This window comes from Neolamprologus multifasciatus, chromosome 6, assembly GCF_963576455.1.
Source record: "Neolamprologus multifasciatus chromosome 6, fNeoMul1.2, whole genome shotgun sequence".
NCBI lineage: Eukaryota > Metazoa > Chordata > Actinopteri > Cichliformes > Cichlidae > Neolamprologus > Neolamprologus multifasciatus.
In genome coordinates, this window is record NC_140444.1 from 22,890,802 (window position 1) to 22,905,273 (window position 14,472).

The window sequence follows — 14,472 nt, forward strand, 5'->3', positions numbered from 1 at the left end:
GTTCAAGTTGTCTAACGTCTCTGTAATTACCCAAGGAATAGTCATGAGATGTAGTCCAAACGCAGCATCAGGCCTGGCCGGAGAAAATGCAGCAACTGAGCAGTTGTGAAACACTTGCATTCTATGTGTGATGGGTTATATTCTCACTATGACTGTACTCAAATGCCGCAAGGCTAATTTCGTCTCTGTTTACTGTGCTCTTCAAGCACACATATTCTCAGGCCTCCTTGGTATTGTCTAAATTCAAAGGAAACGCAGACAAAAAAAAAGCAAATTCTTCCTTTTTTCTGATCTGTGTATAATTGCATGGGAGGAGAAATCTGTTTACTGACAAGTAGGCATGCCTCATAAATGTGTATTAAAAGGAAAAACAAAGCATGGAAAGCATTCGTGCAATCCTGTCTATTACATTTCTCAATGCATTTGTTTATTTTGGAGCATTATTACGCAAAAACAAGAGTTCAGGCTGACACTCAATATTAAGTCATGCAAAACACAGGAAATAAAAGCTTTGGATGTCCATCGATTCATATACAACTTGATTCGCACCTGACTGTGGTTTCTGCATGGCTTGAGATGACTGAGCCAAATTCTAAAACCAAATTTTTTTTTCAAAATATCAAACGATCTAAAATCACCCGCATCCTGAGCAACGTGCACAGTTTTAAGTGGACTGTAAATTCTCCAGCTGATAGCAGTGACAGTACGGTTAATATAATATAATGCTTATAAAGATGATAGTCAAGAATTAGCCTGTTTGCTGTGTGCTTTTATAAAGATGGTAGTATATTTCAATTTGAGTTGGTTTGGCTGCTTGTGGCACCCGTACACAGCTTCACACATTTTAGCTGTGCTCTTTTTTTTTTCTTTGCACATCGCACGTGTAAACTTGCTGACTGTCACAGACTTAATGTGTATTGTATTAAATCTTGCAATTCATGATATACTGCCTGCAGTTTAAGCATCACAAGGACCCTTGTGAAACACATAGTATCAATAAAGTACAACAAGAACAATGTTTGTGGTTCTCAAGTACCTTTTCCTCATCATCCACACCGAAAGTCACTTCCCCCTCAATGGTATTTCTTCAGAAAGCACTCCCAACAATCTAATATCTGACTGCTAGAAACATAAACTGCCAGCCATGCGAAGCATCTGCAGGCATCCCCCCTATTGCTCCAGCAATTGCAACACCCGAAGTTTAGCTGCAAGCCTACACAGCTGAAAGTTGATAAACACTGGGCTTCGCTTCTGATACACTTTTGCAGATGAAATTAAAGGTGTTGCAGACATCTTTTTCTAAAACTTAAAGTTTTAGAAAAAAAAGTGTGTGTGTGTGTGTGTGTGTGTGTGTGTGTGTGGGGGGGGGGTATTTTAACGGCACTAAATTAGGTGAGTTTTATTTTATTTTATTTTGAGGACTCGGGGTTTATTAGGACTTGGACTGGACAAAACCAGAGACTTTTTTAAACCTCAAGGTGGATGCTTTGCTTTTTTAAAACTGCTTTGTAAAAACGAGTTGAGAGAATTTCAAAGGAACTACCTTTATTTTCCTCAAAATACCAGACAAGAAAAGTAGTTCATCTCATATCTTTTGCACCAGTAAAGCCTGCATACTTTCTGCAGACTCATAAAAGACTTTCACAATGACTTGGGCAGGAAATGAACACGAATACTGAAAAAATTTCTCATGTCACACACGCATACGTGAAATTGCTGACGTATATTTAAAGGAAGACAAAAAAATAGACCTTGTTGACTAACAGACCGGAGGGGGCAGTTTACGCTAAAGTCCAAGACCAAAAGCATACTTTTTGAGAAGTCATTAAATTTGGCAACCAAAACAACATCCCAAGTTCAATCGTAGCACACGCCCAAGACTTCCTTCCAGCCAATCAGAGGGCTATTTTTCCGCGTCAACCCTATCATGTACGGAGAAGGCGGACGGCTCAGGCTTGTTGCTAGGGCATGTCCTTGCTTGCTTTAACTCCGCTCAGCCAATAGCGTCGGATCTTATAGTTTCCGCCGAATTATTGGTTGAGACGAATGCCAAACGTTTGCCTATACGGTTTTCCTATTGGCCAGCGGTTCCATCAGTCATTTCAGTGAGTTTTAGTTAGCTGCTGTTGATATGTAGTTTGGAGTCACCAAAGACTCAGAAGTGAACGTAGCCGCGTATACATACCGCTCTGAAACATTTTTTTAACGTTTTCATTCCATTCATTTTATGACTTTATGACTAAGTAGTTTCTATTTTTTTAAATAACGAGACAACAACAAGATGGAGCTTAATTCCTTGTTAATTCTGCTGGAGGCTGCAGAGTACTTGGAAAGAAGAGACAGAGGTATTTCAAGCTAAACTGACAAGTTGTCAGCATTTCTAAGCCAGTAATTTTGTCGTGAATGGGGATTGGGACGGCAGCTAACTTCATTTTTTAAAATAATTTGTTACGTTTTGACGTGCACTGCCATAGTGCAGGTATGATGTCACTTTACAGACAATGGGACATAGACCAGGCGATGGGTGCAAGCTGCACTCTGGGAGTCTATATGCTAGACAGTGATAGGTGTAAATGTTTAATTTATAGTGTGTCATTTTTTATAAAATATGTTAGTATCATTTCCGAATGTGTGTTGTTACAATCGAGTGTTTTTCCTTTGAATTTGGATGTAAGAAAATGAGTAAACAAGCCTGACATTGAAAATATAGGACAGAAATCGTTATGCAGCGGTGGCTATATCATAATATAGACCTCGGTGCTAAAAAAGAAAGAAAAAAGACTGCACTTGAATCGATCTTATTAATGATTTATTACGTGTTGTTCCTCTTTAATTGAGTCCCCGGTTGATATTTCACGTCTCAACTATTTCTCCAAAATGACTCACTGTCATCTATTATTATTATGATGATTGTAATTGTTTTTGTTTATTTGCTTTGCCGTCCTTGCAGGCCAAGCTTAAATGTAACACTCATTTTGCTTTCTGTGTTTACAGAAGCAGAGCACGGGTATGCCTCGGTTTTACCGTACAGCGCCGAGTTTTCCCGAAAGAAAACGAAAACCTCGCCAATTTCCAAAAAAACTCAGAATAATAGGTAAATATAATCCTTTCTCCCTTCCCCCCAGCTTTATTTCTGACTTCATGCCAGCTTATAAAAACACACACTCACTCTCTCTCTCACACACACACGCTGTCTCACTCTCCTGTCTGCTGCCTGGGCTGGGCTCTCTGTTTTGGGCTCTCCAGTAAACAGTGCCACGCGTACACTGTCAAGCCTGCTGCTCTCACTGTTCTGTTTCACTCACACCTATCTCTGAGAGGAGAGAAAACACCGCATACGCCCGTAACCTTTCGTTTCTGCACCTGGTCTCACACAGATGCATCCAACCTCTGGAACTGTGTGAAGCTTTTAAACAAATGTGTGCATGTGTTTGTCTTTTTTATGTGGTTGTTGCGTTTAAGCTTTCGTGCTTCTGATGGAAGTAAATTGATATTTGGAAAGGAAGGGGAACCTCAGCCCAGCAAACCCAGAGTTCATTACTGGTGTTGTCTGGAGGATTGAGTTGCTCCCACCGAGTTTAACCCCTTTATTGTGCAGCTGTGTAAGAAGTTAAAGCGAAATATATTACATAAGTGCACGGCATAGCTTTCAGTTTCGGTTTGTCTGCTTCTTCTTCTCAGACCAGTGCCATTGGCAGATTAAAGGTCATTTAAAAACAATCATGGCAATTAATGTGTGGCTGTGTAATGTGTGACCTATGAAGTTAAAACACCCGTTCAGGCTTATGTTTGCTTTCTAAAAGCAAAAAAAAAACCAACTTCCAAACTTTCAACTAAAAGTAGGCCATGTGACAAAGAAAAGCAGGAAATCCTCACATTTCAGAGGCTGGATCCATTTAGTGTTCGGCTTTTTTTTTCATCCCCACCAGGCATGGAGAAACTTGCTTTCTAGGCTATATGCAAATTTGGTTGCCCTTCTGTCTCATTTACAGTAAATAGGCTATTGTTGAAATTATTGTGTCAATGTAGTTCCGTTCCTTAGAAGATTAACACATTACGATGATTTAATAAAGTGAAAGATAAAAAAAGAAGGGGAAAAAAGCATTGGCTAATAATAGTTTAGGGAAGCAAAGTGTGGAAATGGCTCGGCAATGAGTCTGATGGTTACGACAGTGCACGTAGATGTACGCTAGAAAGTAGTGTCATTACGAAGGGTGACACAGAGCATCGGAATCAGCAAATAAGGTGGCGATTGCTGACGCCAGTTGCTGTTTTTTGTCCTCCATGTCACGGCAGTTTTGTGTCAGGTGACTGCTGAAAAGATAGCTCTGTAGATAAACCTCTTAAGATGAAGAGCGAAAAGGCTTCAAATAATTGCAGATGATACTTAATAATATTTTGATTTAACTGGCACAGAAATGAATAAAACAGCATTAAATAAACAAAATAACAAAAGTGTTTTGCACGCATTTCTGACATGAGCATCAGACTTTTAGTGTGGCTCCATTCCCATTGTCTCTGTTAACTTCCACTCCTGTTTACAACGTGTGGGTGTTCTGATATGAAAGTGATACTTGCACTCGTTTGGCAGAAATGTGAAAGCAGCACCTTCCACATTCCTCTAATCCACAAGTTAACGTGCATTATATTTTGTGTACACCCATGTGATCGAGTGAAGGGGTGTGGTGTGGATGTGGCAGGTGGGTGCGGCGCCTGAATAAGGCGGGCATCTACGCAAGCATCTATGACAAACACCAGACCACTCGCTGGGCTTCATGCAGCCAGCCCTGCGTTTCCATACTTTTTCTCGTGACAGAGCTTGGGGCACATCCCCCACCCCCGTTACGCCGTTTCCCTTTTTACACTCGCCCTCAGCTTCTTCTTTTTTTCTTTAAGTGTAGACAGGAGCTGATGCAGGCTCCTCGTTATAAAATCAGAACAAAGCAGTAATGTTTAATGTCACATCTGCAACCTAACACGGATAATGCGTGTTAAAGCGTTTACTTAAAAGCTGTTATTACCCTGCTTCATCGCTCTGTCACACCATATGTGAAAATTTAGGTCAGCTGACTTCGTTTTCCTCCTCTAATTCCTTGATTTGAATGTAGGAAAACTCCCAGCTTGCCTTTTGGCCATTTGTAGCTCATAAAAAAGTGATAAAAGGCTTATTTTAAATGCCTCTGATTGTTAGAGGATGATTTTATGACATGTAAAAGTCCTCCTCATGCCTGTGGTTTTACATAACATGTAAAGGTGTGGGTTAACCTGCTGTAGTTACAGGTCTGTGAACATTCTCTTCCTCGGAATGATTTCCTGGTCGTGCCCTGTGCTTTGACTGGGACATTTCCCTGATTTGTGCAGGTTTGAATAGCACAACTTCCTCCACGATGGCTCTTTGTCGGCTTCTAAGATCGGCCGCCCAACATCCTGTGTTGTCTTTCGGGATGATTTTGTGCAGACGCCACATTATAGCAGTCGCACGGTCAGCTGTAACCCGTTTTGGTGCGCAGGACGGCGTTGTGGCACACAGCTGTGGGAACCACTGCTTCGCGAGCACAAGGGCGCCTCAAACAGTGGAAAATCTGAAAAGGCTTGTTGTCAGTCTGTCCCTTTTGTTGTTGCTGTTTTTGTTTTTATTGCCGTGGTATCCATGACGGTCTCATGAACAGAGGGCCTGTTTCAAATGGACCGCAGTGCCCTCGCCGCTTCTGGCTGCGTGTCATAATAGGGGTTCTCCTCGGAATAGCCCACACACTGATGAATTCTGTTGCGTCCGAGCCTCCAGACGTCTGAGAGTGTTTTTATCCCGTGTCCACGCTGAGCAGCAGCGGCGGGGGCGGTGGTGCGTGGATGCTGTTTGTATATGTGTAGAGGGGGGGCAGGCAGGCTGTGTCACAGATACAGCTCTCTCTCTCTCTCAGGGCCATTTTTGCCCTCGTGTGCGTGCTCTCTGACAGATGTCCCACAGAAATGGGAAAAGATTTTAGAAGTCGTTTATCATACATTGCCCAGTCTTTGCATGTCTGTGCCCTTGATCCACCAGACTGGTATCCATAGACAACAAATTAGTCCTGTTTTAAGCATTAAAATACTGCATTTATTTCTTATACTACAGCAGCATTCAAATTCTTAAGGCCTACAGCCACTGGAAGGCAGAAGAGCAAGAACATAGAGACAAATCTAGGCTTCTCTTTGATCTCTTGACACACATTTTTCTGATTGTTTCTCAGATCTGTTACTTAACATATTTGCCCAAATTGCTTTCATCTGCCTTGCTCTCTGATCAAAACGTGTACTAACTAAGCCTCTCATTATTATACTGAATCTGATGTCATGTCAGATGATTTTTTTGTAGTATTTTGGCATTTCCTGCCCTGACAGTCATCTTTGTCGTTTCAGATCATCGCACAATGAGCTGGAGAAACACAGGTAAGATGACATCTGACCCCCTCGACCTTGCCCGTGTTTGATTGTGTGTTGAGTGCGTGTGTCTTTTAGTTCCTGACATAGGTAGTAATTGAAGAGCTTCATGGGGGCTTTCAGATATTTTCTCCAAATCAGAAACACTAGTACGACAGATCAGATCAGAGGTCGTCTTCAAAGAGCCAAAGATTTAATCTGTTAATTCTTGTGCCTGAAAAACAGATAATAAGCTGATTTCAAAGAGCACCTTCACGCTGTCTCCGTTTCACGGATGAAACTCGTGTCCTTGTAAGGAAGAATCTTGGGTTATAATCCTGCCCAGACTGACACTTTGAAAAGAAAAGCGGTAAATCTGAACTTCACCTATCATTCAGTACTGAAATTGGGCTTTTTCTCCTTCCTGGAGGCACAGAGTCGCAGCTCATGGTTTGCTTGTGTGTGTGGGGTTTGTTTTTTTTTACTTCACAGCTTTAGAGTTTCTTGTCAGGAAGCAAACGTCTCTTTGATATTAAAAAGGCCTTGCTGCTTCAGAGTAGATTCTTTAAAAATTGCCTTGCAGACAGGAATAAGAAAACAGCTGATGTGACTATCAGCATGTGAGCAGTGGCTGAAAAGGGTGTGTGAGTGTTTGCGTGTGTGAGCGAGCATGACACATGCTGTCACCCACGATGAAGGCCAGTCACATGGCCAGGAGTGAGTAATGGATGTGTGTGGCAGAGGGAAAAACAAGCCGGGACATATTCCTCCCTGACCTGCGAGGCACAGGAAGGCCCCGGCTGATTACACTGCAGGTGTTGAGACACAGGAGTTACTTCATGTCCGACGATGGGTGTGGCTGGTTACCAAGCGCCTGTGACGTCCAGTCAAACTGACAAAAGTGGGTGCCAGTAAAGGGTTTACTCACTTCCTTTGTCATCACCGCAGCCACGAGTTTCTGAAAAAGCGGAGTTTTCATGACAGACATGTCACTGATTCCATGATGGAAGGAAAAGAAGAAGAAGCCCTTTGAAGAATAAAGTTGCGTTCAAACACGCTGTCACATTGCATCATCACCTGTGACAAGCGAGGAGTTATTCTGTATAATTTCATGCCTTGTGTTTTTTCCTGTTTTTGCATTCACCATGCCCGTTTGTGTGGAAACATCTCCACCCTCTTATTTGAAATGACAGGGCTACATGGTCACGAGGTTTTGCCACGCGGTCCACCCTGAGTCAAACCCCCGTCTGAAAGCGTGGCCACAAATTACATGGTCAGCCACTATACAGGTGTTAACAAGGCTCAGACTCTGCCTTTTGGCACAGCCATGTCTGTTGTACTAGCGACCGTTGTGTGACTAATACGCAACATTGAAACTACTAATAGTTTTTTATAACTGACAAAAAAGAGACTTCTGAGCTTCTAAAATGAGGCAATTTTTGCTCAAGTATCTTTTGATTTTCTTTTTAAAGCTAATGAGCAACTTGAAGAATGTTTTCCTCAAACTTGTAAACGGACATTTGCGTATGACTATCAAGAATCTGGCATGCCACTTGACCACGTTATCAATCGTGATCAGGCTTTTGTTGCAGTCACACGGAAAGTCTATATCTGATAACCAGTAGCTATCATCCAATGAAGATTTAGCTTTTTACATTATTCATGTGCAAATTTATTTTTGAATTTTTCAGACTTCCTCTTCCACACCGACAGATGGACTAAGACGCCTTATCCTAGATATACGAAGCCTTGAATATTCAGCCGCTGGCCTCAGAGTCAGATTACCTAGTATATGAAACTTGCAATAAACCTTTCTGACGAGCTTCTCAAATTTGATTTGTAGCTTAAAAGATAAAGAGAAGAGCTTTAACAGACATGCTCAAGAAAAGAATTTTTAACTTCTGATTCATAAGAAAACCAAAAGTCTTTAGGTGTCCTGTTCAACCAGTTTAAAGAATGTATGACCAGTTCAGGGGTATCTGCTTAAAGTATCAGCCCTGTTTGATCTGCGGTATCGCCTCAGAAATCTGTACCTCCCACACGCCCTTGGATGCTACTCCAGGGAGGTGGCTGCTGTTTGAGCCCTGACTCACTGTCTTTGTTTCTTCGTGTGTTGTGTTTTTGTTTCCCCCCGCTGCTGCACAGAGCAATCCTTGTACTATACATTCACGAGATAAGGTGGCGGATGAACATCTCCTTAGAGGCCGAAAGGCATCAAATGTAATAGTACCAAAATCACGTTTTCTTGCATGAGAATGTCCTCTAACCAGATTTGATTAAATAAGGGAACACTTTAGTATGCAGTTTTTAACTTTGAGCAATTGACAAAAAAACTATGAAATTATTTTTGTTTCATTAACAAAATATGTTAAAATAAAGGAGATAAAACTTTGAAAAATGTTGATTGAAATTGGGAAAGACCTGATGTCAAACAAACTGGTGAATTGCACCAGATTCCATGCCTTCTTATTTCATTGCAGCCCATAAACTGGTGTGCAGTGTATTGTGTGTTTGGAAGGTTTTCATCTTTTAAGATAATTTTTTTGTTTGGTTATTACTTGTTTATTGTTTTTTATTTATTTATTGATTACTTTAAAATATTTTTTTAGAACTGTTTGTCAACAAAGATACCAAACTTTCCACATGCGGCCAAGACAGAAACGGTGTGGCTAATCGATACATTTGCTGAATAATCAGCTAAATGATTAATCAACTATTCATTGCTGCTGTTATATGAAGCTGATTAAGTTGGAACTTTTTGGCTCTCTGGGTACCGTTCGCTGACCTCGTGCATGCTAGGTGTCTCTGGCAGCCACTCCGGAGACACCCTGCATATATTTTTGTCCCATTATCAGAGTCAGTCAGCTGCTTGGTGGGTGTGGAGTCCCACAGAGTCGGCTGTCCTGACACTTATCTGCTGCAGCCTGATTTTTAGCTGTGACAGCTCTAGATCATCTCTTGAATGACTGTGCTGCTTTTTGTTTTTTTTTTTCCTTCCCTCGTCAGACCTGCAGAGCATCAGCTCGTAGTCTATGTGAAACTTAAGTGCAGTGTGTTTGTTCTCCACGAGCATTGCTTCCTTCCCATTTCTGACTTTAACCGCTTTTGATCACGCTTATGACAGCTCAAGTTTCCTTTTCAAGCAACGCCAAGAAATTACGAAACTAGATGTTTTACTTTCCCACATATCACCTGTTTACAGGAAGCCCAAGTCCAGTCTGCATAATCTAAGCTGTCTGGTATGTTTGATTGAAAAAGAAAAGAGAAATATTTAGAGTTACTATTTTTATCCCCACCCATTTTGGCTCTCAGGTGCTCTTGGTTTCAGTTTTTCGAGATCGTAGCAAAGCTTGCAGGCTGATTTTGACAAACAGTATCCTCTTACACTACGCTCTGTATCACACTGCAGACAATGTGCAGCAACTGTGGAGCACCCATTGAACTCGGCTTTAAATTTACATGCACTTCATGGACACGGGAGCAAGCCCTCCATTTGTCATGGTCTAGTCTTCTCTCTAATTAAATTTACTCTCCATGTTTCTTCTACTCCCAGCTGTGAATGGATCACTTTTTTTGGCAGTGAGAAGCTCCTTTTTTCCTCGAGTGAAGCGCACTTATGTGTGTCTATGCCGGCCGGGCAGCACCTCTTTGAGTTACGGCAGCGTGTTGGTGGGAGGGATGCCCATCCACGGCCCTGTTACTTCACCTCCTTGACATCTTTTCTTTGCCCCACCCCCACTTTCCAGAGTCCACATCTGTCTTTTCTGTTATCTGTCTTTTTTTCCTCTTCCTTCTCCTTATTCTCGCTCTCCTTTTCGGCCCTACTAAAAGCCCCTGAGTCAGCAGAAACTTGAGGCAGCGAGGAAGAGAAGGAGGGGCAGTGCTCTCTTCCTTCTCACTCTTTTTTTCTTAGTGACAAAACTCATCTGTTCCCATTTCTCCTGTTTTGAGGTGTAAATCTTTGTCGTGTCTTCGATTTTATACCAAAGTTTATCCTGTAAATGTGCAACGCTGCTTTTAAGGGCTGCTGTATATCCTGCTTGTTCTGCTTATTTTTTCTTTTGAAGTTAAATGTCATGTTTGCCTCTCAGGGGCTGCTATGTAATTAAAGTTGGGAAAGTTTTCATTTTTTCCTTCCAGTTTTGGTTTTGGTATGACGTCCTCACATGTGACTGCATGTGCACTTTAGTTCCCTGCTGTCACAATGCCAGTTAAATTCCCCTCTTTGTTGGCATCATGGAGGAATCATTGTAGTTAATGATGTCTTGTACGCAGTCTAATTACAGAACTTGTAGAGCAAGCATGTTGTTATTTGTCATGAGATTGAATCAGCCAGTGCTGAAAGAGTCAACTACACATAGTCGACTATATGGATAACTAAGTTTTTCTTTTATTATCTGGAATAGTTTTCCATTATTGTAGTTGATGGTTTTGATTTTAAAATTGCGTAAAAAATTCAAGGTGACATTTTTAAAGTGACATAAAACTGAAAAGTGTAAAAAAAACACACCAAAAAAAAAACTGTCTGCAGACGAAACAGAACAATCTGGGTTGAGTTAAGATGCAGTGGGAATAAAAATAAAATCTAGACAAGCAAAGACTGGAGGGGGAGAAGAGGCTTAGTTTGAACTTTGACAGGCCTCATCCTGCAGTTCTCTCTCTGATCTAATGGTGCGCTCCATTTGAAGTGGGAAATCAGAAATCACGACTTCCAAGTTGGAATTGTCAACTGGGAAAGTCAGAAAAGCCCCATCAATGACATCACAATCCAAGATGTCGACAGAGCATGTAAACAGTAGTAAAAATGTAAACTGTCTGCAAGTGTCACAAACGCTAAGTGTTTGTGACACGCTCAAAAAAGCATGCACTGAGCAGTGACGTGGCTCTGTCCACCAACGTGCTGCAGCGATGTTTTTTTAAAAAAAACAGGGTTGCTTGAGATGCATGAATGGCTCTACTTTCTGTATGAGCAAAAACAAATCCAGTTTTTCCTCGCTTTTCCGACCGCTACTACGAATGCTGGAACGCAATCAACTTGGGAGTTACGCCACTCCCAGCTTCAACAGCCAGCTTAGAGGTAAAGGAATACGCAACTGCTGGGGACTACTCATCAGACATATGTGTGTACACTAAAAATAAGTCAGTGGCATCATTTGACTTTTTAGAGCCTAAACAAGGCGTAGGAGGTCTAGTTCTGTCTTGGATTAAAAATCCCATAATGGATTTTTGTCTAATGGCACTAAAATCACGTTGGATAACTCAACTTAAAAAAATATTATATATCTGTCAACTTACAATCAAAATGTAACAAACGTAGTCCTTATTAGTTTGCGTCGTTACCTGGAAGAACATAGCTAAAGAGAGTAAAGTTTGGCTTAGCTGATGCTTTCTCCTAATACATGTGGCCATGTTGGCGTGTAAAAGAAAAGGTTTGTCCAAACGTGTGTGTGTGTGTGTTTACTTATTTAGGCATGGGACAGTCTGGGTTTGTAGCTGAGCTGTGTGTGACTAAAGGGTAACAAACAGGCCACAGCTGGACGTCAGCAGCAGTGCTCCCATGTGGAATTTCTCCACCCTGAGGTCACCCAGCTTTAAGAAGTTCATCATTTTGCTTGGGTCAAACCTGGTTTTTTGTAAAGCCCGTGGACGATCTGCTCTGGCGGGTGGGTGAGGCGCGGGGGGTATTTTTACTCGTAATGCAAATATTTCAGGCCACCGCAGACCTACATTTACAAAAGAATGTTCTCGTTCCAGCTCAGGTGTTACTGCGTTCTCCGCAGTAAACTCGGCTCGTTGGCACAAAACAGTCGGTGCTCATAAAAAAACAGCAGTGTAGGATGCACTTTAACAAGGTGTGCGAATAGCTTTGGGGTTTCCAGGATAGGAAAAAGAGAGCAATTAAAGAAAGACACAACTAGAGACAGAAGTGCGATGACTGAACCATTCATGGTTTGGCCACGGCTGAGGAGGAGGTGGAGAAGGAGGAGACAAAGACATTCTTGAGTGTTGCTGAAGGGAGGAACTCGAGGCAGTGTAGGACGTGGCTGTTATGTGTGTCAGCCAGGCACCCTGAAATTCAGGTCAGCGGAGCATACACACATACACTGGAATGCAGAGTTAAATAAGAGAGGCGGCTTAGGGGGAAAGTTTGAAGATGGATGGCAGGTGGGGTCACAGAACTAGCAGGCCGAGTATTACTAGAATGCTCCGCATTCGGCGCTGTCTGCTTTTTTGGCACAAGTGAGCCCCAAGTGAATGTTTGTATGATTATGCACTGATAGGTAAGATTACAGCTGCAGGCATTCTGGTTTTGCACTTTTGTCCAGCAGTAGTTTTAAACCTTTTGGTAAGCGAGCTCTAAAGTAGCTCCTTGGAGAAACAACGTAAAAGTGGAAGGTAGTGGAAATCTCTTCTTTCCTCTTTTCCTGACCCCTTTGGATTTTTTCGTAGGCAGGCCCAGACCTTCATGCAGGACCCCACCCCACTGCTCTAAAACCCTCCTTCAGATGTAAACAACTCCAACTTTTACAGTCAACATGGAGCCAGGAATCCTCTCTCATGCCACTAGATTCCTGCATGTTAATCATTGACAAGGACCATTATAAAACCAGAGCGCCCCATGTCAGGGGAACGTATTTATGGTGCTTGCTGAACTTGTCTCTGCTAGTCTGTCCCAAGATTTGCGAGATGTACTTTTCATGGCACGCAGGGAAAGGCAATTAATGTCCAGGTCTGTCATCTGACGTTGGCACTGAAATGGGATGTGCAGAGAAAAAAACCTTCCTCTATTTTTAAGCCCCTGCCATCTCTGTTTCGCTCGCACGCTCTTCCCTTTAAAATCTGTTTGACATCTGTTTCTGTGTTAACACCGCAGTAAGCTGGCTGTGCTGAGAAAGGGATTTTGTAATGATCCTCGCTCGCACAGGGGGGATTGTTTGAGTACACGAAAACAATCAAATGAATCTAATTACTTGGCATTCCCAAGCATGCCCCGTGGAAATTCCAGTTTGTTTTGTGGAAATTGTACTACAGTGAGTGAGCAACACACTGCTTCTACTCTTTCCTGTTGTTTAATCACCAGAAAAGCATGCTGAGCTTTTCCTTTAGAGTAATTCACCGATAAGTGAAGTAACCTCCCTCTGCCTGCTTTGCTGCAATCATGTGTGTGTGTTCAGGTTTCTGTTTGCTCCTCGCGTGTGAGAGCAGAGTCATGTGAGAGCGAGTTCCATGTTCCTGCCGTCAGGAGAATGTGTTTATGGGGGACTTGTATCCGTCTGTCTCACCTTACAGAGTTGTCACTGCACACAGTGGGCGTGTGGGTGTGGCGTCCCCGATGACAGAAAACAAACACAACTCGTCCCAGACGACTGACATTTCATATGAGCGAGATAAAGACTTCTTGTGTCTCCCTGCGCCTCGGTGCGTGCCTTTCTTCTCACTGGCGTGGGCAGCATGGTGAACCACTCTGTCAGTTTCACATGAGCGTGTCTTATTTTTCTGCCGTCTTGTTTTCCGTGAGATTGCTGTTAAATGGGAACACTTACGGGGCAGGCCTGCAGGGTGACAGTGAGTCTAATAAAGGGCCGCTGAAAGGCTGGGTGTGTTTTGTGTTTCTGTCGGCAGGCCACTGGGCAGGGTCTCAACTTCCCTGCTCTCTCACTCCTGAAGATATATTCAGCCTGATATAAACCTGTAGCAGAAACTGCCATGTTTATAGCTAACAACAAAAAATAGTTTTGGTTTCTATGGCTGCATGGATGGTAACTGTACAGGTAGTACATTTTTTATAACTTAGAAGTAAAAAGGGGCGTGGTCGCTTTCAATGTCAAGTTTATGGCGACTAGACTGCTCACGCTTGGCTGCAACTTCGCTCTCTTAGCTGCAACCTGTCGACCGTGTTTATGGTGCTGTTTTCTGACTAATAACAAGCTCTGCTGTGGTTAATTGTAGTTACTACCGGGTTTCAGAGTCTGTGTGATACTTAGCACTTCTGGATCTGGGGGAAAAGTGGCTTTAAAATGTGACTTGAATGTATGACACCACGGTGCCTATGTCCATCTTTTATATGCAGTC

The 14,472-nt window shown here is 42.4% G+C and overlaps 1 protein-coding gene across 1 annotated transcript in view; it reads left to right on the forward strand.

Annotated features, from left to right (window-relative positions):
• The first annotated feature begins 2,099 nt into the window (after window positions 1-2,099).
• The window catches only part of mxd4 (MAX dimerization protein 4), a 28,049-nt gene continuing 15,676 nt past the window's right edge, over window positions 2,100-14,472 (forward strand). The window contains exons 1-3 of the mRNA XM_085161850.1: window positions 2,100-2,345; window positions 2,995-3,094; window positions 6,400-6,429. Of these exons, the coding sequence (XP_085017976.1) occupies window positions 2,282-2,345; window positions 2,995-3,094; window positions 6,400-6,429 (194 nt within the window). The 5' untranslated portion in view covers window positions 2,100-2,281. The remainder of the gene's footprint in view (window positions 2,346-2,994; window positions 3,095-6,399; window positions 6,430-14,472) is intronic.